The sequence below is a fragment of the Diospyros lotus genome, chromosome 4 (genome assembly GCF_014633365.1).
Source record: "Diospyros lotus cultivar Yz01 chromosome 4, ASM1463336v1, whole genome shotgun sequence".
NCBI lineage: Eukaryota > Viridiplantae > Streptophyta > Magnoliopsida > Ericales > Ebenaceae > Diospyros > Diospyros lotus.
This window is the reverse complement of record NC_068341.1, coordinates 3,630,574-3,658,459: the sequence shown is the minus strand read 5'-3', so window position 1 is coordinate 3,658,459 and position 27,886 is coordinate 3,630,574. Positions and strand designations below refer to the sequence as shown.

The 27,886-nt window shown below is 36.1% G+C and overlaps 4 protein-coding genes across 6 annotated transcripts; 1 reads left to right on the top strand and 3 right to left on the bottom strand.

Moving 5' to 3' along the window:
• Positions 1–230: 230 nt before the first annotated feature.
• Positions 231–7,070, bottom strand: LOC127800802 (type IV inositol polyphosphate 5-phosphatase 7-like). Of its 3 annotated transcripts, none has more exons than XM_052335625.1 (15): positions 6,719–7,070; positions 6,369–6,629; positions 6,154–6,241; positions 5,589–5,657; positions 5,368–5,452; positions 5,174–5,278; positions 4,349–5,075; positions 4,054–4,247; positions 3,657–3,765; positions 3,399–3,547; positions 3,022–3,290; positions 2,427–2,502; positions 2,160–2,341; positions 1,078–1,994; positions 231–438 (listed from the first exon to the last, which is right to left on the bottom strand). In XM_052335625.1, the coding sequence occupies exons 2-11, from the start codon at positions 6,396–6,398 to the stop codon at positions 3,053–3,055; spliced, it is 1,794 nt and encodes a 597-aa protein (XP_052191585.1). In that variant the 5' UTR covers positions 6,399–6,629; positions 6,719–7,070; the 3' UTR covers positions 231–438; positions 1,078–1,994; positions 2,160–2,341; positions 2,427–2,502; positions 3,022–3,052. The 3 variants fall into 3 exon arrangements, with proteins under 3 accessions (XP_052191585.1, XP_052191586.1, XP_052191584.1); XM_052335626.1 differs by having other exon boundaries at positions 6,806–7,070; XM_052335624.1 differs by having other exon boundaries at positions 6,369–7,070.
• Positions 7,071–19,421: 12,351 nt separating this feature from the next.
• Positions 19,422–21,277, bottom strand: LOC127800050 (pentatricopeptide repeat-containing protein At3g22670, mitochondrial). Its single transcript, XM_052334447.1, has one exon. It carries the CDS (start codon positions 21,181–21,183, stop codon positions 19,525–19,527), a length of 1,659 nt encoding a protein of 552 aa, XP_052190407.1. The 5' UTR covers positions 21,184–21,277; the 3' UTR covers positions 19,422–19,524.
• A 447-nt stretch (positions 21,278–21,724) lies between these two features.
• LOC127799497 (protein RDM1) lies at positions 21,725–24,896 on the top strand. The gene is made up of 3 exons (XM_052333577.1): positions 21,725–21,912; positions 23,566–23,726; positions 24,366–24,896. Exons 2-3 carry the CDS (start codon positions 23,588–23,590, stop codon positions 24,725–24,727), a joined length of 501 nt encoding a protein of 166 aa, XP_052189537.1. The 5' UTR covers positions 21,725–21,912; positions 23,566–23,587; the 3' UTR covers positions 24,728–24,896.
• A 116-nt stretch (positions 24,897–25,012) lies between these two features.
• On the bottom strand, positions 25,013–27,848 carry LOC127799495 (pentatricopeptide repeat-containing protein At3g22690). The gene has a single exon (XM_052333575.1). It carries the CDS (start codon positions 27,620–27,622, stop codon positions 25,067–25,069), a length of 2,556 nt encoding a protein of 851 aa, XP_052189535.1. The 5' UTR covers positions 27,623–27,848; the 3' UTR covers positions 25,013–25,066.
• Between the last annotated feature and the right edge of the window lie 38 nt (positions 27,849–27,886).

Here is a 27,886-nt window from a genome sequence, read left to right as displayed (position 1 = left end):
TAAGCCAGCTGGATTGGATTCATATCACTAGCTATATAACTCACCTTTAGCTTGAACATTTTCTTACTCTCTTGTTTTATATTCTCACCCAACTCTTAAGTTATGTGCTATACATTGTCTGTGATAATATTTGCATCATTTCATACTGATGCAAGCTTCTTAAAATCTTTTCAATTCTAATAAGATTTCTGCAAAACTTGACCCCAAACAGTTACCTACAAGCATTTTGCTCCCCAGAATGCAGAGAGATGCAGATTGCCGCGGACGAGACAGTTAGAAAACCTTCTCTGATACCAGCTCTGGCAGTGACCAGAGTGAAGGAAGGACAGCCCCTTCGAGAGTTTGGCTTTCAACTGAGGAAGAAACAAGCCATTCCCAGATTCGAGTAAAACTTGAATTTGCAGGCTGATGATGATCACCATGGGAGGTGCATCATAGCTGCAATGAAAAAACAACTTAATTAGCATCATTTCCAACAACTAAGTTTGTTGGAAAATAGGCACTGAGGTTGGATTAGTGTTGGTTGTGGGACTAATGATCAGATAATGGAAGCTCTGGTAAATTTCGATTGTGCTTAAATTGGTCTTTTGTTCAATAATTTAGCCAAAGTTGTCGGTGCTTTCCATATATGTTTGAATGTTATAATTTCAGAAAAATTGGCAATGACTGAAATAAGTTTTAAAGAACAGATCAGCACTGTAATGGCACCATTAGGACACGTTTGCATCTTTCTTTAATGTTTTTGTTCAAAACCATTTGGGCTCTGACAACCCTGCTTCTCTTTTCTTAAGAAGCAAACAAGACCCACTTTCAATTCTTTGCTTTGCTGCATTTAGGAAGGAAGATATAGACATGTCTTTGAAAAGATAAAGGAGGGTAAATCATATGACTACCCACTATGCCCTGCAAGATCTGTTAACCGTCCATTGCTTTCTGTTAGTTGTCCACCTCACAGATAAAAACAAAAGCGTGCAACAATGGTGGAGATGTTTAGATAATCAACAAAACAACCTTTTCTCAGAAAAAATCATTAGCGCCAAGTAGCAGCAGAAAGCAAAAGAAGTTGCAGGTGTTTACATAGTCTTTTCTTCCCATCTCATTGGCTCCAAGTTCCCTCCAGTGCTGCAACTCTTTGCCATCGTTTCTCCCCCTCTAGTTAAATTTGGCACAAGCCAGGGGAGTAAGCCTTTTGCCATGCCTTGTTAAACATGCATTTGATCATGTTACAGCAACTTGGCTAAATGGAATCCATTTACATCAAGTGATTGTCATTTTCAACATTCACATTCTCCATCCAAAGTTTTGAAATGGGCAATCTGATAGAACAGAAGATCTCCGTTTTGACTCATAATTACAAAGTTGTCTCTGCCATTTCATTCTAAGAACCTTTTTTTAGTAAAAAAAAAATTCTGAAAATATATCATTTTTCTTCTACAATGTGCAAATTTTACCCTCTTCTTGACCAGAAAAGAGTTGTTTTGGGGCCTGTGCTGCATATACTACTGACTTGTGTTTTGGTCCTCTAAGAGACAAAAAAAAAAAGTTATCAGAATGGTACTAAAAGCAAAAGTCTTATGTGGAAATAACATCCCTGCAAAAGAACGTTTATCAATAATGGCTTCCCTCCCAACAAACCTGACAGGTCTCTGTTATATTGTTCTTTTGCTTTTGGAGGTTTTCTTCACCTCACAGAAAAAGAAAAGCAAGCAATTCCCATGGTGTGACAATCAAGAAAACTACCTTTTTCAGTGAAATCATTGAGCAACTAAACAACAAACAACAAGATGCTTAGTACCTTCAATTTGTATCTTTTTCATCACTCTTGTAATGAGTATACATCAGTTCTTTGCTTATCCATTCATTTAAAACAAAAAGGCAGCACATAAATGATTATTTTGACCATTGTCTTTTGCTTTCTCAAAAAAATAAAGAATCTCTGAATAAAATATTCCTGATTTACCCCCTTCGAAGTGCTCCATTGATTTGAGTTCATCCTGCAAAAGAACCCAAAAAAAACCCAAAAAAAATTAAAAAACATAGAAGTTCTTAGTTTACTGTCAAAGATGGAAATAGTTCATTCATATTTTTTTCTTTTTCTTTTGATAAATGTACCAGCGTCAAGATGTTTCAATTCGTGAAAGAGTTGATAAACAGTTTACCTGAAGGTATGTGGACTAACAAATGCTTGTGGGAACTTTAAGACACTGAAAGTGGGCATTTCTTTGTCAGGCAGTTGAATTGTGATTCATAATTGTATACTGTTTGCTAACAAATGAATGGTAATCATAACTATGCCGAGTCAAGATTCTTGTGGAGTTAGCCAGCAAAATTATATATACACCTGTGCAGAGCAAGTAGGAGGGGTAAAATTAGACCTAAGAAAGGAGATTCAGAGCAAAACCAAGAAAAATGGAAAAGAGAAGAACCAATGTTTTTCGGTTAGTGAGCAATGGACAGTCTCCATCATCCTCCAAGGCTGAACTTATTCAAAGCCATTTCTGCCTGCAAGAGGGGACCAAGAAATCAGTGAGGATAGGAATGGCCCAGGGATCGGTCAAAAAATCTTCTAAAGGGAAAGAAAATGCAATTGATGGACACTTTCAGGCATTATGTCTGGTGCATATTCTGTTTGACAGATGGGTAAAAAATAAAAAATCAAAAATTAGCTGCCTAAGTGCTGAGTAACAAGAAGAAGACATGTCTGCTCCTTGTGGGTCCTGTACAAGAATCCTCTGGTTGTGAATCCATGGATTCCAGAACAAATGGAGCAAGAATCTCAAATAGAAACGAAAATTCAAAGATCACAAAAAATGGGAGATATGATGTAACTGATTAAGGTCGCAGCCGTGCTTGAATTTTCATATAGAAATTTCCTCAAAATTTGAGTGTGGTTAGTACCCATATACGCTGCTCAATTATGCAGAAAATACTTCTGCTTGTAATTCTGGAGAACATTTAGCTTATCCAAGTCTAAAGATAAAAGAATTAAAGGACTACGTGAGGAAGGGAGAGAGAGCCTACTCAAATGTAATAGTAATCAGTTCTCTGCGCTTCAGAAAAAGCAGAGTTCTGTATATCCGTGGGAGTATGGCACGTGTGAGTATGGTAACAGCTCCTCCACCTCAATCCTGGAACTAGAAGAACTGGTGGTTTTCCTCAACTGGCCCTGGTAGGACTCAACCTCAGCCCAAAACATGCCACAGACTGGTCTATGATCTGAGAACCTTGATTCTCCACGAACATAGGACAATTGTTGAAGCCCTCCTCCATACCACAAAATTCGATCACACCTAAACACAAGACGATCAGCTAATTCAGTGGCTGGTTTGACTAAAGGAGTTTCAAAATTATTGAAGTGCACGCATTGAGATTCCTATTGATTAGATAGGTGTTCTTACCATGCGGGAGTTCGCCTTTTTTCCTTTGGGTGCATGTCATCCCCCGTGTATCTGTCAGAGTTATTCGAATACTTGTACGTTGGTGGGAAATATATCTTTCCTTCCTTCCATTCATGAAAAACGCGACCCTGTCTCTGCTCTAGCCGCAGCTGCAGACAACAGTATTGTTGTTTCAATTAATGAAATCATCTTAATGAATATACTAAGTGCAGCAGCAATTTGTTGTGAAACAAATAAAAGAGGCAAATATATACTTGCCTGGTCATTCTCTAACAATGCCCTCCAGTTCTGCATTTCAACAAGTGCCTTGGCAGAACGGTAAGACAGGGCAATCCGGTAATTCAGATCTCCAAGCCAAATAACTCGACTAAATCAAATCAAATGTAAATGATTAGATTATGGACAAATAAGATTTGGGTGCAGAATAACAGTGAAAAATGGCAGTAGAGATGTAGCCAAACTGATTAATCAAATTCCCAAGGTTAGATGTGAAAAATGTAATTTTTGTATGCAAATGGTAATCAAAGATAAAATACTATTGCGGAAGAGCGAAAAAAGAAAAAAGAAAAAAAGAAATCATTTATTTGAATGTTGGTCAAATTATGTTCTGCCTCAAAGGATAAGTTGACTGATTATAGATGGGGTAGAGTATTACTCGTGTTGAAGGATTGTTTCTGGAGACTTCTCATCGGCCGTACCATGGACTCGTGGGAACCTTGTCTTACGCAGAATTTCCATCACATCGGCATTCCTGCGTAGCTCATCGCCTTCCTTCTGCCCTGAGGTCAAATGACTACAGACAAAGCAAAAGCTTGTTTGATGCAACAACATGCTTATAGAGATCGATCCCTGCAAAACCAAGAATGATAGCTTCTTTCGCTTAGTGAATTATTTCAATTTTGATTGTGGCAAAGACGAACAAAACTGCCAAGGTTCACTCAAAAGGATACCTTATTTCCGAGGTAACCCATCAATCCTCTGCCAACACAAGACACTTTCATATTGCGAACATGTTCCCTCAGATCACTCTTAACCCATATCGTGAGAAAAATGCCTACCATTTGCTTACTTGCGACCAAACAGTACCTTGAATTCCCCTGCACCCTGCGTCCATCTTCGACTTGTGCAGGTGCAACATTAGACATCGGGGAAAATAGCACAGTGCTAGGTGAATCACCTGGCCCATAATCATCATCAGACGAACCCCATCTTGAGTAGTCACTTGGCCTCTGGCCCCAGGAATAGTCACTTGGTCTATGACCCCAGGAGGAGTCACTGGGTCTGTGACTCCAGGAAGCGTCACTTGGCCTAGGACCCCATCTGAAACTGGGGTCGTAGTCACTTGGCCTATGACCGAAGATCACCCGGTCACATACACTGTATCGCCTATCAAGGCGAGGCTGTGAGATTGACGGGTCATTTTCCTTCCAGCTGCACGGTGTCTGGAATGATCGACGAGGGAAAAAGGATGCCTTCTGCCTGATTGATCCCTCAAAGTCTGCATCTGATTCTACAATGGGATTTGGGGTAGGAGAAGGTGTGTAGCAGCCACTTCCTCCACTACTTCCGGGAAGATTGTTTAGAGTCTTTCGGATTAGATGAAGCCACTTCTTGGCAGGGCCATTGTCCTCAGCACCCAGAATGTTCCCGGCATTCAAAGGAACTATTTCTTGAAATCTAAAGCATTAAAGCAAAGCAAATGCTTCCATCAGTAACGGACAAGTAACGCACTTTGGCAAAAGTGGAAATGAAAGGAAAAACTAATGATTCATTACCCAAGAACATAAATGTCTGCAGGAGGTGAGGAATGCAGAAAATCATCTAGATTCAAATTACTCGTTGGTGATTTTCCACCTACATTCCAGGTAGCCACAAACGTGCTGGTCGCAGTGGAAAATAAGAATCATTAGTGTTCACAACAAAGAACATACCACATTACAGAACCATTTTAAGGGATCAGAAAAGATACCTATAGTTCTGCACATTTATAATTTGAGGATGATCAAGATCAACTCTCCCCCGCCGGACACGGTCCGAGCTCTTGCTTATTTTTTCTGTGCACACAAGAAAAGAATAAGATTAGCAATAGTGATGTCAGAGGAAACAAGATCCCAATTTTCTTCCAACATCACAAGTATCAAATTGGCAGGTTGGTGGAGAGAGATGGAGAGAAAGAGAGTGAAACTGAACCTGTTCTGCTCTTTTTAATAGTACATGGCTCCCTCTCTGAGAAGCTGTTTCCCCATTCCACATCACCACCTGAAAGAATCATCACTTGTTATGCACCAAATAACATCATCAAACAGAAAATAGTAACACAAAACATTAACAAGCACTTTAAATTTAAGGAAAACGTTAAAATGGCAAAGGAAATATGATCCAAGAATGATTCTAGATGTATAAACAAGAACAGAGGTATTAGCACTAACTATCTTGGCTGTGTATTAATATTTTCACATGAGAAGAAAAATGAATATTTCAGAACCTATAGATTTTTTTCTCTCCTTTTCTTTTTCTCTTTCTGGGTCCTGAAAGGACAAGAACCTCCACTCAACTGAATCAAGCCAATTATCACAGCACTCAAAATAAATACAAATCAGATTGTAGCAGCTTCAGAGGAACAGGCCAAAAGATTTAAGAATTCAGGATCCTAAACTGATAGGAGGAAACAATTACACCACTAGATGAAAGACGCAAAAATTCATTGAATATCAAAATATCAAAAAAGTGGTGCTACAAAACAAAATGTACTCACCCCCATAAACAGCTTCATCTGCCTGAAACTGTTCGATTTTGCTCTTGATGTTGAACCACTTCCTAACCAGTTTCTTGGACCAAGAGAACTTTTGCCAAACAGAAGATAAACATATTCACCACCACCATCAAATAAGAAGACAAGAAGTAAAATATTCAAGAGCGAAAATTCATCATATATTATATCCTGGAAGATGAGGGTCAGAGAGCAAAAACCTTGCTTTTCTTTGTACTCCCATCAGTCATTGTTTCCCTATTTCTTCATACAGCTCTCCTTCTATTTTCCCCTACCACTCCTCCCCAGTTTTCCTTAGAATCAGCAAAAACATAAAATAAACCTCATAATCTGAAAACCTTTCCCCGAGCTACAAATGGGCGGTCATCACTTTTCTCAAATTGCAAGAAGATTTCAGTATCTCTGCATTCGGATTTTGGGAATTCTTTCAGAACTTTCTCCACTGGTGAACATTCGGCTAGCTGAGATGTATATGTGTGTTAACAAAGACCCAAAACCAAGTAAAGTTGGGAAATCAATAATCAGAGAGAGACAACACTTGAAATCTAACCGAGTTTAGTTTTTGGAGCTTAAGAACAAGACAAGCTGCCAATAACAGATAGAGGGGGAAAGAGAGAGAAGACTGGTGGGGGCCTACTATTTCTCTTTCTTGAAACACAGCCTCGTAAACAGCTTACACCAAAGCATGGAATTTGAACAGAATAAAGTGCAGAAGAGTCTCATCTCTCTCTCTCTCAGACAGAATGGGGCTCCTTTTTTTTTTAACTCAAAGCCCAAGGCTGGAACATGACTGGGCAACGGGCATGTCGTTTTGCTCTAAGCCGGAGCACGAAACGACATGGTCGGCTGAGCAAGCACCTGCCCTTCAGTCTCTTTAGCTGCAGATTTTCTCCCCATTTGGTCTTCCCTCAAAGTTAAAGCAGTAAAATAAAAGGACGGAGAAAAAGTAAAAGAGAATGTGTGTAGTACTGGAAATAGGACTATTTTTCTTTTGTTTTTCTATTTGCCTCTTTCCCCTTCTTTCTCCTTTTCTTGGGCTCCGCAGGGAGGAATGCTAAGTTATAGAGAATGAAATTGTTTATGCAGAATGGCATGCTTCTTCTCTTCTGCATGTATGGGTCTCTTCCTTGAGTTCTGTGATCTCTGCCTCACCTATCAAGAGGCTTCTCAGGACTGCATTTCTGAATTTCCATATTTAAGAGCTAAGTTAGATCAGTTACATGAAATCTAAATCTAAGTCTCTGTCCTATCCAAAAATATATATTGTATGTTAACAAAAATTACATATTTACTATTAAGTAAAATCGGTTGTATAAATTCTAAACGGGACACTAAGATAAAAAAATATATATATCTTGATAATAAAAAAATTTATATTTTTTATAGTGTAAGAAAATGGGGAATGTTGTCAGGAATTTATGAGTGTTTATAGGCCGAAACCCTGGTTTCGTGCACCTGAAAACAAGAGAAGTTGTCCCCATTTGGGGGTGTCTGGAGGCTGCCAACTTGAAGGAATTTACGTAAATGCATCCATAGGGTACATGAATGAATCTTGTTCATTCACATCTATGAACAGCTTCCTATTTGGAAATCTGGTCAATTCTTGGGGTCGGCCGGAAGGGTCTTCTTTGATCTTTGGTCACACAAGATCTTTACTTATTCCATGAGATCTTGGTTCTTCTTTTTTTATTTTTTATTTTTATTTTTTGTTTTCCTTTACATAGTTCTTGCAACTCTTTTGACATGAATCTTGCTTTTAAGGCTCTTCTCATATAATTTGGAAAAAAATATTAATATTAGAAGATAAAATATCATTTTACACAGACACACCCACACATATATGTATCATTTCGATGATATATTCCGCCGTCTATGTCAAGGTCCAGCCGTTCATCCGCGGCTGCAAAGTAAGTGTATTCTACATGTCACAACCAATAAAAAGGAATGGATTTTGTGAAGTTTGTGAGCCTACATTGACTGGTCATATAATTACTTGTGATAGACAGAGGCTCTTTGTTTTGTAGTTTTTTTTATATCAAAACCCTAATCTTCATGATTGTAAAGCCTTAATAATTGATGATTATCATAATTTGTACAATCTTTGAAGAGGTTAGTTTAATTCACCTGACGGCTGTGGCTCCGAGCTCTGGTCCCAGGGAACCTGTCATGCACAAAAATGGAATTCTAAGCAAACTTCTCAAACCCTCCACTCAAGAACTAGTGTAGCTTCCACTCCCATCTTGGGCCCCAAATTAGTAATCACTAGGGCTTTTCTAAATTCTTTTTTTTTTTCATTCAAAAATAATATTTTAATAAAAAAATTGTCAAATAAGTATAACCCTTTGAGATTTTTGTAGTTTAGGTCATTAATGTAAGTCGGCTTTTGCTGATCAAATGAGTGACTAAAGAGATCAAATATTCTTTTTTTTATATATATATATTCTTGGCTCTAATCAAAGAATGTTGGTGTTTGCATTTATCTCCCAAATATATTCTTTAGTGGGTATCTTAATTGTCAAAATTAGAAGTCGAGGTGTCCCATGAAATAGTGTCTTGATGTGTGGTTCATTATTCTTTCTGAAAAATGAAAGCTTAGTTTGAAATTCTCCATTATTCATGGGCTTAAGCACTTTCAGAGAATTCATCATTAGGTGGGAGGAAATATATATGAGGCCTACATATATTTTGAAATTCTCCATTTTATATATTTGAATTCAATTTGCCTCTTTCATCAGTTTGAAAGCCATAATTTTGCAGAGAATGCGATTTATATGAACCCATGCAACAATGTCCAGCCATGCATTTCTTGTCATCTATAGTGCCGTGACTTGTGACTTGATCCAAAATTCCTAGTTACAATAAATCAATGTCATTGTTAGTCGTTTTAAATATATATATATATATTGTATACGTCTTTTAAGCTTCTTTCAATGTGTGAATGTTCGGATTTTATAATTAAATATGTCCTAATATTTTATGTTTCAATTAAAAAGCAATAGTATTTATTTGTAGAAAATTTAGAAAACGTTTAGAAAATTTAGACAAAAGTTTTAGAATTAAAAAATTTAAACAAAAATTCTACAACTCAAGATAACCCTTATCATTTCACTTTAGTTTTGAAATCTTCCAACATAAACTTGCAAGGTTGATTCTTATTTTATTTTTTAGGCAGAGAATGAGATCATATAACAAGTTACAAGCCCTATAAAGAGACAATTAGGAAAACTAAAGACTAAAATAAGGGATCCAAAGCCATAAGTGCAGTCACTAGAAGAGAATGAATGAGGCAAGGCTTGGAAAGCTCGTGAGATGACAACTAGGGCAATAGTAAACCAACTAAAAGAGTCATAAATAAGGCCTAAAAGAATCGTAACTTGATAAACCCAACAGAGAAAGGTTGCTAATTAAGGCGGACCAGATAAGCCATCTGCAATGCCAAGAGCCATCCAATGTACTTCCTTCCCATCAAACAAAACAAAACATACAAGGTAATTATAAAATGGATTGGAGACGGGCACCATGTAACTTGCCCCAAGGCTTACTCAAACTTGTGGTTTGATGCATGCGGCTGATGCATGATTTATGAGGTATTATGTAATCGTGTTCAGTGATATCTCTTGGATTTAAGAAAGAAAGAAATAAAAGAGAAAGAAAGAGGTGGGTCATGGGAATGAATGATTCGATAGCAATAAGGGGAATGAATGATTCGATGGCAATAAGGAACAAAAGAGAATAATGCCAGGAAATTTCTAAAGTGACTACTTGTATGAGAAACTAAACAGAAAATGAGGCGTATATGAATGGCAATGAATATCTAAAGGGCGAAAGCAGTGGCCCTACAGCTACAAGAGATGAACAAAATCCATCTTTTTTTTTCTTTTTTTCCCCACTTTGGCGACGTCGGCGCAGCATTTTCATGGAATCTCGTAGTCGTAGGCTAGCTCAAGAAAATCAATGTTCTTTGATTCAACTAGGAGATGATGAAAAAGTTGGCATTTGGGAGCATTAATTTTCTATGTGCCTCACTACTGTTACCTCGAAAGAAAAAGCATTTAGAATTTCTGGGTCTCTTTCGTTATGGTTCCCCGCTGTGTTTGTATTTGTTATCATCACTATCTTAATTGAAAACTCTGAAAATTAACCAAAAAAAAAACACAGATGAACTTTTGTATTCGTTTAGTTTCTATTTTCGTATGACAACCATTTAAATCAATGAAATCATCTTTTAAATTGTTAGTATTTTGAAATTAACTCTCTAAAAATAGTTTTTAAATTAAACCAAACAGTGTATGGTTTTGAAATTAAAAATGTTTTTTTTTTTTTTTTCAAATTCTATGTTTTGGTCTAGGCGTCTACTAAGAAAAAAGAAATAAAATAAAATTACTTAAGCATGTTTATTCTTCCATAGACAAAAATAAATTTACTTTATTTTCATTTTCTTTTCCCCTCACTATTCTTAATTCAAAACATAACACATGGCAGTGTCTGGAAATATGATTTTTTTTACTTTTTTATCAAAAAAAGGAAAATACAAAGAAAATATAATTACTTATGTGTGTGTATATATATATATATCTTCTTGTTGAATAATTTAGTTTATATTACTACTTGCAAAAATGATAATATTAGCTAGTGTTATGAAAAAATAATATAAAATAGAATAAGAAAGTAAAAATAAAACACAAGATATGCATAGTTTGATCACAGTGTATGATATGCATTTGTAGGGAAACTCAAACTATTTCATTATTAAAAAATTTAAATAATACAATCTTCACATCTCTCAAACCCAAAATCTCAAGTACAACTAATTATTCATTCTAAATCATGAAAAAGATCATCTAAAGAAACATTATATATTTACACATTTAGAGTTTCTCCATAATTTGACCTAACCACCCAAGCTTTCTATTTGTTATCGCTACAATTCTCTAAAAAAAAAAAATTATATGTAAATTTTCATTTATATTATTTAGATGGGTCAAATTCTGATGACAAACTCAAATCTAAAAATGAAAACATATTTTAACAACTAGCCCACAAAAAATAAATAATATGGCACAAATGGATGAAAACTGAAAAGAGAAAAAAAAAAAAACTTATTATGATGTCATAGTTTTGGTATTTTCAATGGAACATTTGATAGAAAACTGTAGAAACAATATTGAATGGGTCCCAATCCCAAAGCCAAATGAAATAGTAACCCAACATGAAACCAAAAGCCCAGCTTTCCCTAAGAATCTTCTTAGGAGATTATACCCTCACGATATGGTATCTTTAGGACACAGCCTGTTCCAAGATTCAAGAATGCCATAATACATCACCAGTATCACAAGTGCAGAATAAAGATTCTAAGGATTTAGCACAAATTTGAGTAAACTCATGCTTTTTGATGAACTTGTCGTTTATTTCCTTCTGTCTCTGTATTGTAGCAGTTGTATGTGCACCCTTGAATGTGATGTTGAATGGAAGAGAATCATTAGGGTTTGCCACTCATATACATATATATAAATATATGTATGTATATATACATATCATTAGGGTTTCACATGGTGCTACAGTACTAGGACCCTAATTAAACTTAATTAACAAGTGAATTTTTCTCCCTTATTACTGAGAAAAAATAAAAATAAAAATGTCTTATTATGATTTTAGTTGAAAGAAAATAAAACCTTTTTAAGGATAATCTTATAGAAATATAAATGATGATTACACTAATAAATAATGAAAAAAATTAAGTCAATAGTAAAAGATTTCACATCTTATAATTAATGGTGAGATGATGATTGAAAAGTCTACAAATATAATAAAACATTATCCGTTGTTGTGTTTGTCTAAGAAAATGTCATGTTAATTAACACATATTTTCAAGAAAATGTCCTGTTAGCACATGTTTTCAAAAGAAGTTATATGTCATACTTAATTTAAGAAGTTTTCGATTTATGTCATTTTCAATGATAAAAGAGAATTGCTAATTTTTTTTTTATCAATCTCTCATGTCAATTATTGTTTGTTTTCGTCTAATCTATTTTTGACTCGTCTCTTTCCCTCACTTTCTTCCCCTTTTGACCTTATCTTCTCCTAAAGATCGATAGAACCCTAATTGCCATATCTTCCCTATGGCATTAACACAAATTAATTAAGGTTCTGGTAGTCAATTAATAAAATTTAAAGCTCAGGAAACAAATTTGCCACCAAGGCTTAGCTTTATTTTATATTATGGTTTTCTGTTTTTTTTTTCTACACACAAAGATTAATTTATAGATCAATAATTTCCAGGAAGTACCTTAATTAATGCAAAACTATATTATGACGGCTCAAGTCTATACTTTACACACAACTCACATATATTCTCTTACCTTCCATGGTGGATAAACCAATCATTATGTATATTATCACGAAGAACATTCCAAAGCAATTAAGTTGCCACTGAGTAATCAAATCAAAATAATAAAGCAGCATTAATTAATTAAGATACACCACACGCCAAAGCATTCAAGTTAAAGTTTTGGTTAATTTACTTTTTGTTATCTAAACCGCCGTCAAGACGGAAATTAAATCAAGATTTAATTTACGAGGCAGTCAAAGCTAGCTAGCTGTTGGTTTTCTTTTCTTGGATTTAATTTTGTTCAGATTCTTTCATTCTTGCTTTCTCCCATTAATTCTCTGCTTTATAATATATAATATGCGGCCCCATTTGAATACTTCCTTCTCCTTTTTTCTTTTCTGTTGTTTTTATCCGCTTGGAGGCATTCCTCTTCATCTTTCGATGCTCAAAGCAAGCCAAGCATTTATTCACATCTCATTCGTTATCCCTACGCTAACATTTGTCACATTAATTAACAAAAACCCTTGTTTAAATTAGAATGAAACAAAAATAAAATGTAGTAAACTCGACAAGCATCAATCTTTTTATCTTACTCTAGGTTCTGGGTGTGCACTGGGTTTTATAAAAATTATCAGATCACTTATGAACTATCAACATCAAACTAAAAAAATAAAAATAAACTAATGAGGTTATATGTTTCTGGTTAAATAGATATATAATTAATAATTCAAATGGGTTTTGCATTCACTTTCTTCTGTTCTCTTCCTTTGTGATCACGAGCTGTTGATTTTCTTTTCTTTTCAGAGTGCATGACGATTGAAAATCACCTTTTTAAATAACATAATGAGATTGCATAAATTTCATCCAAATTATGAAAAGGAAAATAGTTCAGCCTACCATGCAACTTTATTATGCTTTCGGTAACTGTACTATGTATTTTCTATCTCATTTTCTTTTTTTTTGCCCATCTTTTAGTTATATAAAAACGAAAAGAAAAGCAGAACTGTGAATAATTGGATGAAGTTTTGGGATGAAATGGTTGTAATAATTGAACAATTAATACCGGATCCTTTGATGCCAGGCAATTTAACCCTTCTTTACTTTCATTTTTTGCTACTTAAAATTGATTCCCATAAGTCTTGGAATAAAACAAATAAATCCCCAACAGAGTTGAGGCAGATATGCTGTAATATTGTCTGAAACCGAGGGGCCTAGCTGAGGTTATCGAACTTAGCCAGGAACGTGGAGAGATGAGATGATCGATTACAAGTCTACACACCATAATGTGAACCAGTCTCCCTCCCCCACTTCATCCTCTATGGGAGTCCTTGCTTGTGTCTTCAAGGCTCCTGTCACCCTTCAACTTGCCTGTCAAATCATTAGGTTTCTGTCTATTTCAATATTTTTTTTTTTAAATTTTGAAACCTGTCACTGTCTCCATCTTGGTTTGATTTTAATTAGGATAAAAAATATTCTTTTGTGAGTAAAAGAGAGAGAGACATGTACGAATACGGCCCTCTAATTCTTGCAAGCGATAAACTTCGCATATTAGATCTAAGTTTATGGGCCTACTACTGCTAGAGGAACGGGTATACTATGTGGCCCATTAATCACTGAGCACCTGGGTATAATTAACTAGCATGGTCCTCGTTTGATCTTTCTCTTTCGCTTTGCTTTGTGCAATGAGGATGTCTCAAGTCTCACCATGTTTGATCAAGTGCCAGCTATGGGGGATTTAGTATATGGGGCGGCAGGCTTTCAATTTCCAAGAGATATCCAGATGGTCCTTGGAACAATAATGCCACACAAATTTCTTGGTAGTTGCAGAGTGCAAGATTTAGTGAAAGAAGCATGTACTTGTATCATGAATATGTACCATAGCTAGAGGCCATTGGCATGTCCCTCTCCATGCATTAAAGGAATTCAACCACCATAAAAGAATGGATGAGAAGACTGCAAAAAAACCAACCACATGTATTATTGGCTGTTTCTTGTTGACCAGTTGATTCTTCTGTAGCCCTGATTCTGTTGCCTGATACCTTCAGCTAAGAAAACTCAAGAACATTATTACAGATGAGGGCATAATCCAGCCAAAAACAATTGCTTCTAAACATGGTTCAACTAGTGCCTAATAAGTAGGGTATAAGATGTTGCAAAATCACATATTTGGCTGAAACAACATTAGGTTCTGAAATTACATGATACAGGCAACCAGGTGCAAGCATTCCACAAGAAGCTAACCCTTTCGGAAACATTAGGTAAAGGCTCCCATAGTACACACTGACTTCTTGGTGGGCTGGGCTTTGAGTCAATGCGATTATACTAGAAATGGGCCTAGAGTTCAGCAGGGTAGCTTTAAGTCCAACTTAAAACCAAACAGAGTGAATTAGATTGTAAAACAAGGGACCAACAGAGCGGGTTAGCGGGCTTGTCTTTCAATGAAGTTCAGGCACCATATGAGAGGAAAACATGTTCATTTGGCAGTAGATTGACACATAGATTGACACGGCGTGTAGCGTGTCTATGAAAAAATATACATCAAAATAATCCTTGAAAGAACAAAATTGAAAATTTGGCTTTCAAGACGTAAAAATAAGACTTTTTGCTAAAAAAACTCAAATAAGTTACTTAAATTTATATTGAAAAAACTTGATTATAATCCCTAATTTCTAGGTATATTTATAGTATTTGCCTAATCAAAATTCATCTAATATTTGTAATTAAAATTTAACTAGAATCCTAATAAAAATAAAATCCTAATCAAATATAAAATAGAATGCTAAATCAAATAGAAACATAAAATAAAATCCTAAATCAAGTAAAATTTTAAAACTTAAGAAGTATTAAAATATTATTCCGGTGTGATCGGCTTGGCCTTGGGGTCTTAATTGATAACCGCATTATTCACCTTCACTTGAGAAAAAATTCAACCTCGAATTTTGATCCGAACAGGACAAATCCACGTCCAGCAAGTATAAAGAGAGATTAGCCACATTGAATGTTTGGAAATACCCATATGATTAGGCAAATCCATAACATAAGCATTATTATTGATCTTCTTTGTAATATTATAAGGACCATACTTTTTTAGTTTGAGCTTATTCTACTTTATTGCTAGAATCTGTTCATTTTTAAAAAATATCATGATTTCATCTCCAATCTCAAATATCTTACACTTCCTATGTTTGTCAGTTGTCGTCTTGTACTTCTTATCTATGCAACTTTTGCTTGACATCTTTTTGAACTTTTCTGCTAAGAGAACATAAGTAAAGACATTCTTTCCCCTCTTAGCCCTATCTTCGTTGGCATGGGTCCAACCATCATCATGTTTGTTGCCCTCTGCCTCCACTGTATTATTATTGTTAGATTGAAGACATTGAACATTCCATCTTGAGCGCTTATTGGCTGCACTCCCACCCTGCAATTAAAACACAAAACAAAATACAATAAAAATTTTATATTTTTTTCTTTATTTAGGTGAGAGGTTTATACTCGTCAGTGTACGAGTGCAGTTGTAGTCCAAACTTAAATTTATATTTTCTGAATGAGTACAGGTCGTCCACTGAGAGATTTATTTATGGAAAAATAAAAAGAATGTCACACAAGCACACACGCATTTGGACAAATTGGCAACAAGATTTTTTAAACAACAGATACTAGGAAATAAATTAAGGCAGTAATTGAAATAAATACTTTAAGTGAGAATATAAAATTGGATAGTACTTGAGTTAAGACAATTTCAGTACCAACCCATTGATTCCCAAATTTTAACATAAAAGATTAGCAACATTAATTTAATTTCAGATATGAGGGTTTGTTATTAAATGCAATTAGAGATGATGATAGTTCTAGGTTAAGCAATTCCCATACATGATATGCGGGATTCTAATTTAAGCAACCACCATAAATCCAATTACAATTAATACACAAAACAACTAAATTAATCATCCGGGTTTGGGTATGATAGCGTTTCCAGTTCTAGTAACTCTCATACATGGCATGAAAGCTATAAGTTAGGCTTACGCTCCAATCCAAACCTAGTGATTTTTCAATAATTAATACACACTCATACTGAAATTTAAATTAATGTTACTTATTTAAAGCATAGCTTTCTTTGGGAATCATTGGCGTTGGACACTATCCTTGCCTTAACCCAAGATTAGATTTAGCTACTCATCTTTATTTGAAAGTTAATTGACAGGAATTTAAATGACGTAATTTAAATAACAGAATTTAAATTACAGGAATTAAAATAGTAAAAACTAACCGGCTATTTAGACGGTGGATAATTAAAAGACAAGAATTAAAATTACAGAAATTTAAAGGCATAAACTAACCGACCATTTAGGCGGTGAATAATTAAAAGACAAGAATTAAAATTACAGAAATTTAAAGACATAAATTAACCGGCCATTTAGGCGGTGAATAATAAAATAATAATAAATGACATAAGAATTTAAAAGAAGAAAGGAAAGAAGTAAGATCACAAGAGAGAATACTAAAGAAAAGGAGAAAGAACAAGAACAATTCTCAAAGAGAGAATTCTAAGGAAATAACTAAACTTTGATTCAAGAATAATAATCACACTTACAAATGCAATCAAGTGAGCTATTTATAGGCCACAAGATGCAATACAAACCACACAATTTCAATTATTCAATTAAACATAATTATATCTAATGGGCACTCACACACTTAAAGTTAAATGGATTTTAGCTATAATACACACCTAATATTAAATGGATTTTAGCTAAAATACATACCTAATAAAGCACTCATAAAGTTAAATGGATTTTAGCTATAATATCCACCTAATAGTTAAATGGATTTTAGCTAAAAAACACACCTAATAAAGTTCTCACATAAAAAATAAAAATAGATTTCTATAAATTGATTTTTTAATCTTCATTAGGATTAAAAATAATCCTTGGGCTTTCTCCAAATAATATCTTCCATGGGTTGCTCAAATTGGGCCTTAATTCTTCATGGGCTTGAATTCTTCATGGACTTTAATTTTTCATGGGCTTGATTTCTTCATGGGTTTGATTTCTTCATGGACTTGAATTCTTCATAGACTTTAAGTCTTCATGGGCTTTAAGTCTTCATGGGCTTGAATTCTTCATGCCTAAAAAATAATTTAATGTTATTAATAAATTATATATTATATATATGTATTACACATGGCACATATATATATATTATATTATATTATATATATATATTACATGCATGCATATAATGATGTATATGTATTATATATAATTTTATATATTATTATTATTATTTACTTTAGAACTTCATTTCATTCATCTTTCAATTTAAAGTTATATATAACCATAAAATATATATTAATATCTAATTTAAGCCATTTTTAAGATCAAAAGAATGGTATAATTATAACAAAATTTTTACAAAATTAACCACTAATCACTTCTCTAATCTGGTAGATCTTATCATAGGTCATTCTCCTCTCATCAGTTTTTTTTATTTTGACTCTTCAATAGGTTTTGAATTCATTCGTAGATTTTTCTTTCCTAGAGAAGCGTTCTTTTGCAACTGTTTTGAACAGAAACTTATTCCATGACTACCAGCAATCTCTCCATCACTTAAAATATTGATACTTGAATCTTCATTTGGTCTAAGCACTTTATCAGCTATAGCAGCAGTTACTACAACATTATTAGTTTCGGAATCTAATTTCATATTAATACCAAAAATAGTTGCACTACCTGAGTTAACTAGCCTGGGAAATCCAACACCCCTATACACAAAGAGACCCATGTGACCATGTTGCTTTTGTAATCACAAAGGTGAATATGTTCCTATTGCCTTCGATTCAACCATGCTAGAGCTTGAATAAATTGTAGAAGGATCTGCTACCATGGCTTCCATCTTCTTTACAGTTGCAAGTCGATTAGAAAAAACACCACCATCATTGGATTGCAAAGCAATGCCTAAACTTTCAAGACTGGAAAATACCCCAGTATGAGTCAACAACCTTGGAGTTTCTGTCATGTTAGCAACATAAACCAGACTTGAGTTTGCAAACGTTGAGGTTGTTGGGACAACATAATGTTCGAGATCAAGCTCAAAACTTATCCAGAGGCCATTATTTAGTTTATACTCATCGTTTCCCCAATGATTGTGTTGTTGCACATTCTTCCTAACCCATCTACTACTAGGGTTGGCTATCATACTGTCAAGATCATCCTCATTGTCGCTATCATCTATCATTGGTCTTCTAGGATTAATGAGGACATGATTAATGACTGGTCTTCCCGATTTAACGTAGCTAACGTGATTTATGCCATTAGTCCGGTTCTGATTATCCTTAAATCGTTGTAAAATGCCCAATTGGTTGCAGATTTGCTCTAATTGTTGTTGCATTATACCAGTTATTTTGTCATTGCTCTCCAAATGGCGGACAATCCCCAATCACCGTCACAAGACTTGTTGCTACCGTTATCTTCAAGATTGGTCATCTGATTGGTTGATAAATCACTCTGATACCACCTGACGCAGTGTGTAGCACGTGTGTGAAAAAAACATACCAAAATAACCCTTGAAAGAATAAACTTCAATGGCCGAAACTTGCCTTACAAGAAGACTTAAAAACAAGACTATTTTGTTAAGAAAACCCAAATAGGTTGCTTAAATTTGTATTGAAAAAACTTGATTACAACTCTTAAAGGTATATTTAGTGTTTGGCTAATCCAAATCTATCTAATATTTATAATTAAAATTCAACTAGAATCTTAATAAAAATAAATTTTAAGTAAAAATTAACTAGAATTCTAATAGAAATAAATCCTAAATAAAATTTAATTAGAATCCTAATAAAAATAAAACCATAATCAAACATGAAATAGAATCATAAATTAAGTAGAATTCTAAAACTTAAGAAATATTAAAATATTATTCTGACATAATTGAGTCGATCTTAGACCGAGTCTTGCTCGGTGACTACATGATAAATTCATCAACCAAATAATTTGAACGTGGCTAGAACAATCTTTCATCGTTGCGAGTTACATTCTTCTTGATGATTTTGCTAGTAATATCAATTCATCAATCCTTACCTTTAACTTGCCCATGCCCTTTTTCTCGAGTTCTTTTGTCAACATCTCGGATGTGCAATCCATGGGAACAAATCCTCTTGACACCATCTTCTCGAAAAAAGAGCAAGCATGTTCGAGTTCTCCACCCTTGCATAGCCCGCGAACCAAAAGGGTATAGCTTCCAAGCTCAAGGCTAACATCATTCTCAAACATGTGGTTCAACAAGAAGGAAAGCACCTTCATTCTTTTCATTCTGCAGCACATCTTCAACAAGGGTGCATACGTTCTAAGATCCGGCTTGCAGCCGCTCTTCTCCATTTCCCGGAGAAACTTCAGAGCATTCTCCTCTTGGGAGTGCTCACAAGCAGCAGTAATCAAAGTATTATAGGTCAAGACATCAGGATAAACACCCTGCTTTGGCATATCCTCAAACACTTCATGTGCATCCTTGAGCCTGCCAGCTTTAGTCAACACAAAAATCAATGAGCTATAAAATGATGAATCAGGAACACAACTACCCTGCTTCATTTTCTCATACACCTTCAATGCCTCATTAATCTCCTTGGCTTTTCCCAGAGCATGCATTACAATGGTGTAAGTCACTGCACTTGGAGCACATCCCTTTTCTTGCATAACCTCCAAAATTTCATCAACTTTGCGAAAATCCTTATCGCGACAATACGATTCAACGAAACAAGTATATGAAACCGCATCTGGCCTAAGTCCATGTTCTTCCATCTCTTTTAAGGCACTCCAGGCTCTCTCCATTTGCCTAGCTTTGCACCAGCCATGTATCAATGTATTAAAAGTATGGGAATTTGGAGGAATGCAATTCCTGAACTCCAAGTACACATTTTGAGCATGCTCAACACTGTTCTCTTTCACCAATGCATTCATCAATGCATTCAAAGTCTCTACATCCTTGCTCCCACCAAATTGCTCTATTTTCCTAAATGCATCTATTGCGTCTTCGTATTTACCAGCCTTTGCAAGCCTCCTCATAACCCTGGTCATTGTGGGCAGTAAAACGTAACCTTCAAGATGGCTTATTTCCTCAACCAATTCCCACATGACATCAAACCTCTTACATTTTCCCAAAAGATCAACCATGGATGTATACAAATCAGACGAAGCTTCAAAACCCACCTGTGATTTCGCCCAGTTGAAAAAACCCAGAGCTGGAATCCAGTCATTGCTGAATCTCGTCAAGATTTGGTCAACCAAACCCTTTGATAAACTAACACTGCAGCCATTTAAAGTTTCAAAAACTTCATCCGGGGAATGAAATCTGTTCTTCAGAATTTTACTTACTTTATCAACATCGCTCTCTGTAATATCACTCACTATGGATTTGATGTCACTTATTTGGTCCTGAAGCTTGGAGTTCTCAACCCAGTAAGGAAGTTTAGGGATCAGAAAATCACCTTCTGGGTTTTCCACTAGTGGGTTTTCTTCCCCGGAAAATTTAACCCACCCAGGAAGCTCGGGTGACTCGGTCATGGTGGGAGAGTCATCAAGTTTGGGCGTCCCAGTGATCTTGCAGAATGAGCTGCACGGCAAATGATTATACACATTCATCATGTTCTTTCCTGTTTTCCAATCCAAGAAACGTTTTGATCTTGAAAGCATTTTCGGTAAACCAGAAGTGCACAGGGCCAAATGATCATTCAATTGACAGTAGATCAAAGAGCTGGGGAAACTAAGGGCACCCCTGCACGCACGCACGAACACACACACACACACACACACACATATATATATATATATGAGTTGAGTTTGTGTATTAAACGCAATACAGTAAGCATGGGAACTCCTGCAATATTTTCTTAATCTTTGGGTTTAAAAATATAATAATAGTATAAAATCACAAAAATTGATGCTATTTACGTAAAAAAAAACAAAAATTGAACCACCAATAAATCTAATAAATTTATTGTTAATCTTAAATATAATTATTATTAATTTTAAATAAAATTATTAAAAACTTATATATCACGTAAATTTAAAATAATTATTTATCAAATTTGTTTGTAATATAACATTTCTTAAAGGAAGTTATTAATAATGAATTTGACAAAGAGAAAGTTAACGTAATTTTTAAAATGTAAAAGTATAAACTGTAATTTAGGGAAAATTAAGGGACGATGAGGATAATGTACAAAAATGTCCGAACGACGAGGCCCCTCTTTCATCCAAGATCCATTCCATCCCCTCTCCCCTGTTCACAGTGTCAGTGTGCTCCAGATCAATCCCTAAAATCGGCTCTTTCAGATTCATATGCTCCTAATTCAAACTTTGATTCTCATTCTTCGTTACGGTTCTAATCCTTTCGGCGAGCAGGAAGTGAACCCATTTGCAGTAAGTTCGAAATATATGTTTACTACATACGGTTGGATGTGCGGTTTGATGGAATTCTATCTATCACGTTGAACTCTGATTTTTCATTCGAACTAATATTCGGTTTATAGGCATTTCAATACTTATGCATAAATGCACTTATTTTTTTGTTTTTTAAGGTTGATTTTGATGATTCTGTCTCTGATCGTCAGATCTGTTTACTGGATTTGATTCAGGTCCTGAGTGCATGTTCTTATTGGGGTTGAGGAACGGCTTCCCAATTTCTGTTTATTTATATGCTGTGCGGGTTCTCATATTTTCCTGTTTATTCGTGATTCTCTATTTTTCTGCTCAGTAACTATAGGGAAAACGAGAAGGAAATATATGAAATTTGAATTATAGAAGTTTTGGATTCATTGGTTAGGGCAAACTCAAAAAACAAGCCTGCTATAACTATCAAGTATGGATTAACCGAGAAAAAGTACATGCACATCAATTTTCTTTTCCTAGCATACTCCCTCTGATATATTTTATTGTTGTTATATTGATTCAAAAAGCCCCTCCTGGTTATGTTCTTTTTCGTTCGGTTATACCTTACTTAGTGTATAGACAGGGCCGACTGACCCTGTAGTACCATTTACCGGGGTCCTCGCAACAAGCCATAGTTCTTGAGGGAAGACCAGGATCTTGTAAGCAATCTTGCATGGAACTGTATTCTTTTGTGGAAAAAGGCAATCCTGGACCAAATGGAAAAGGAGTCTAAAGTTAATAGAATCAAATTGAACTTAATTAGAGCCTTCATGGTACTGTGGCATCATGACTATGATTAAAACAAAAACTATCATATTGAATATTTTATCTTTATTTGTAGCAATCTATTAGATCTAGACAGTTTACATTGTCATCATTTACTTCAAATCAGGTGCACTAGCCTAATGTGTTTACACTTCATGAGTTACTTGGAATGGATATAGATTATAGTGTATAATAAGACGTGTGACTCGTTACGTGGATAATTCATATGGACTAAAATTGTTTTCCATTTGGAGTGGAACTTCTTAATCTTGTAGCAAGTGATTCCTTCTTTAGAAGTTTAATCTGGTCCATCCTTGGGTCATAAGGATGGTCAGACCAATTTTGGGAACTGTGGGAGCATGTTCCCCCATGAAACTGGGCACTACTTTCATCATTAATTTGTGCAGGTACTATATCATCACTAAGGCCACTAAGCCTCATTCACAAGCCCAGGCACTTACCATATTTCTTCCTCTAGTTTTGTACAAGTTTTCTTATTCCTTGTGTGTTGGGTTGTATGAATGAGAGGCAAAAATGACAAAGCAATACAACACCTAAGATGCATTTGCCACAACACTATGTGATCGAGGATTTATAAACTCTTTTTGGTTTGTAATGTATAATACGACTTGATTTGAAGTTGCAAGGATTAATGCAATTAGTTTGTAATGTTAATGGCATTACGGCTTTTAATTGATTGCATTAATGCTTACTTTTACTATACTTTCATTTGTATCTGAGAAAGTTCGTGGATGTGAACCTACATATGCTTCTCTAGCAGATCCTGTCTTGTCATTGTCCTTCTCTTTATGTTTATAACTCAGCAGAAATTTTCTCCAATTGAACTACCTAATAGTCAGTTTGTGGTTGATTCTTTAGAAGACTGCATTTTCTGTAAACCATGAAGAGGCCGATACCATGGAAGGATCAGGTGGATGTCATATTATCAGATGAAGAAGCAAATGATGATGGATCTGACAGCAAGCAGTCAAACAATACTATGGCAATTGATCAACCTGTCAAAGAAAACATCTCTGATGGTATTTGCATCGTCTATTTTGAGGTTTCTGCTTTTGGTTACTGGACTGTTTCTGCAACATATAAAGCTAATGGAAAAATATTGTAGGCTTTGCTGTAATGTTAATAAACTGAGAAATGTTTTGTGTTCTTTTAATAGCTGTGGCATCTGCCAAGTGGATTGTTAGCCAAGGTGATAGTTTACTTGATCTTTCATCATCCATGTTGTCTTGAGAAGTTTGTTAACTGGGTGGCTCCAGAAGTTTATAGAATTTGTTTAAAATTCTGTCTCCGTTACTAAATTTGAGAACAAATTTGTTCTCTTGATATTTGCATTCGTTCTCCATTTAATGCATTTGTTCTGATTGCTAAGAATATTATTGAGGTAGAAGAGAAAATTATGTGGAGTTTCAATATCAATCCTTTAACTCTCAAAATTTCTTAGATTGTCCTCTGAATTTGCTCCAAATGAATGATTATTGATAGTAAACCTTAGAGAAAAGGAAGAAAACAGTACTGTGTGAAACCATTGATTTTGTAGCTATAAGTTAGTTTTCTGAAGTTATTTTGAGCACGAGTCATTGTGTCTTTTGTTCCCTTTCACCATTCTAGTCTTTATCTTAATCACCTATTTTATTCTCATTTGAGTTATCTACATGCAGTGATCAGAAGGGCGCAAATGTATCAAGAATACATGAAGCAGCTTCCAATTCCCACCCACCGCGGTTCACTTGTTCCATTTACCTCATGGACAGGATTAGCCAAATCCATTAAGCTCTTATACGGGCAACCCCTGCATTACCTCACCAACATTCACCTAATGCAGTTGGACAAAATGAGAATTGGCAGTGAGGATGAGAATAAACCATTAGATATAATCATTCATCCCAGTAAAGCGGAAGCCAGCATTTGGCTGACTGAAGAAGTTCATAGGCTCACCACTTCTCATCATCATCTAGCAAAGCTCTGGCTCGCTGATCCAACGCCCCATGCTTATATTGATCCCATTTTCCCCAAACTATGAACGTGACATGGGAAACTATTACTTCCAGCCCTAGTGCTTGTTTGTAAATTTCCTCTGTTCTTTTTCTCTCTTCTTAGACGTGTATGGAACCTCTCTATGGATCATTGTATTGAATAACGTGGTGCTTAATTTTTCAATTCACTTCTGGCACTTGCTAATTTCTGGCTACTGGGAATGATGTCAATTTTTTTTTTTTTTTTTTTGTGTGTGAATTTGTTGGATTTTCTTACTCGTAAATGTTATTTTTTCTCAAATTGTAACGATAAAAAATCCGGCATTCCAGGCAGCAGGAATATGTTTTAGAAGATTGAATTAATGAATATTTGTTGTATTTAACTATTACCAATAATCATTGCAAGAACATTCCCCTTGCCAGAAGAAGTGAAACCGATTGTTATCTCGAACAACAATCTCCCTATCATATACTTTTGACACCAACTTTACAAATGAGTGGCAATCAGAGCATATCCTGAGGTTCTTAACCACCCTAATAGGCATTCCTGGACTTGTGTTAAGAAGCCCATAGGCCATGGCCAGTTTCTCACTGTGTCGACTAAGCAAGAATTCTTTATCTTCTTCATCAACATGCAGCAAAACATTTGTTATGTCAGGAACATGACCGGCGTCCCTGAGTCTGCAGCTCATCTCAGTTAGCATCGTGGCAATGCTGGCCATTTCTGGGTGGGATTCATCCCCAGAGGTGAACTCGTGAACTACTCCTTTGATTGCGATTGAGCTCGATCCAGGCACTTTGTTGACCCCTTTCTCCTTCATCTGTAGCCTCACTCTCGCAACATCAGTCCATTTACCAGCAGAAGCATATATGTTTGACAGAAGAACATGGATTCCACTCCTGCAATCGCCCGATTTGGTTATCTTGTCGGCTGCATAGGCTGCCATTGTGTCATTTTTGTGGGTTCTGCAAGCAGCTAGAAGGGCTCCCCAGATCACATTGTTTGGCTCCATTGGCATGCCCTTTATAAGATTGAGAGCTTCATTTAACAACCCGGCTCGGCCAAGTAAATCGACCATGCAGCCATAGTGAACGATTTGTGGGGATATTCCATAAGTTCCCTTCATTGACTGGAAGATATGCAGGCCTTGATCCACCAACCCAGCACGGCTGCATGCTGTGAGGACCTCTACAAACACAACTCCATCAGGTTTGAGCCCTCGGTTCAGCATTTCACCAAAAAGCTCCACTGCTCGGGACCCATTTCCTGCCAAGGCCATTGCTCCAATTGCAGCAGTCCAAGCAGAAACATCCCGATCCTTCATTCCATCGAACACTAGCATTGCACTTTGAGTATCCCCGCACCTAGCAAACATATCGACAAGGGCTGTACTGAGCCTCATATCACAATGAATTTCATTCATTACAATGTAATGGTACGTCCACTTTGCAAGATCAAGAGCTCCCAAATACCCACAGGCAGATGCAACACTCACCATTGTCACCTTGTCAGCTTTTGGCCCCCCACTCTGCATCACTCGAAAGAGTTCAATTGCATCTTCGAATAAGCTCTCTTGCACCAAAGCACCGATAATGGTGTTCCAGGACACGAGATCAGTCACTGGCATCTGATTGAATAACTCCCAAGCATATTCAACATCACCGTTTCTTACAAAACCTGCAATCAAGGAGTTCCACGAGACAGTATTCTTGTTTAACATCCGATCAAATACTCTGCAAGCCAATTCCTGTTTACCACATTTTGTGTACATGTCAATTATGGCATTACTAACATTATCCCAACTCTCTAACCCATTTCTCAAAATGTAACCATGGCATTCCCGTCCAAAGTCAAAATCCCCCAACTGTGCAGAGGCTGAGACTGCAGACAGCAATGTAACCCGGTCAGGCCGTGGTCCTCCTTGTAGCATTTCATCCAAGACAAGAAGTACTTCTCGTTCCATCCCCTGGCGCACATAATTTGACAAGATTGTATTGTAAAGAACCAAATTTTTATCAACGCATTCGTCAAAAAGCCGCCTAGCACTATCAGTAGCGCCACATTTCATGTACATGTCAACAAGTGAATTCACCAAAAATGTATTAACCCTCAACCCTGACTGACCAATGTAAGCACATATCCTCTCGCCCAAATCCAAGTCCCCCAACTTTGCACAAGCGGATATCACACAAACCATGGTAACTGAATTGGGCTCAATACCCGTTTCCACCATCTCAAAAAACAAAGAAACAGCCTCCCTAGGCCTGTCCCCCCGCGCAAACCCGCAAATCAAACTAGTCCACGACACAATATTTCTGTCGATCATTTCATCGAACACTTTCTTTGCACGATCAACATCCCCGCACTCGGAGTAAAGATGAATCAGAGAGTTCTGCACAAACACATCTTCCTCGAAACCCTTCTTGACAACTGAACCATGAAGCTGAACACCCTCAAGAAAAGCCGCGACCTTCGCGCACCCACTCAGAACGAAAGGAAACGTGTAGTGGTCGGGAGCGACACCCTTTGCCACCATTCGCGCGTAAAGCAAGAGCGCTTCATTGCCTAGTCCAGCGTTCGAGTACCCTCTAATCAAAGAATTGAACATGTAAATCGAACCCTTTCCACTCTCACAATATTCAACGAGCTCGAAGGCCTTTCTCGCGTATTCCAGGCTTTCGGGGGTAGCCATTTCGGCACATTGAGCTAACAGCTTGGTTAGAGCAGAGCGGTGGCCCTTGAAACCCCTCTTTGCGATCTGAGCGTGTAATTGCTTGATGTCGTCCATGTTTCTGCAAATTTTGAGCGACCCAGTTTCGGATATGCGTTGTTTGGTGGTATGCTCGAGCTGGTTTTGCGGCGGGAGATTGACGCCATCTCTGGCGGCGGTGCTGGTGGGGATGGCGACGAGAGGAGGGATAGACATGCTTGCGGCGGCCATTAAAGTTGGAAATGCTGTGCTACACCCAACAACAACTAACTTTTAACTGAAATTCTCAAGCACGACAACCTTTTACTTGGTTGAAGATATCATCTTGTCACTAGTAACCAATCACAACAAATCCAAACTAAATTGGTCATATCTCTTAAAAGAGATGACTAAAATAATAAAATCCTTCTATTATTTCCTTTATTTTTTAGTGATATACATTAAAAACCAGTCAACCCCTAAAGTCTATTACTTCAAAAATAAATAACACTTCAA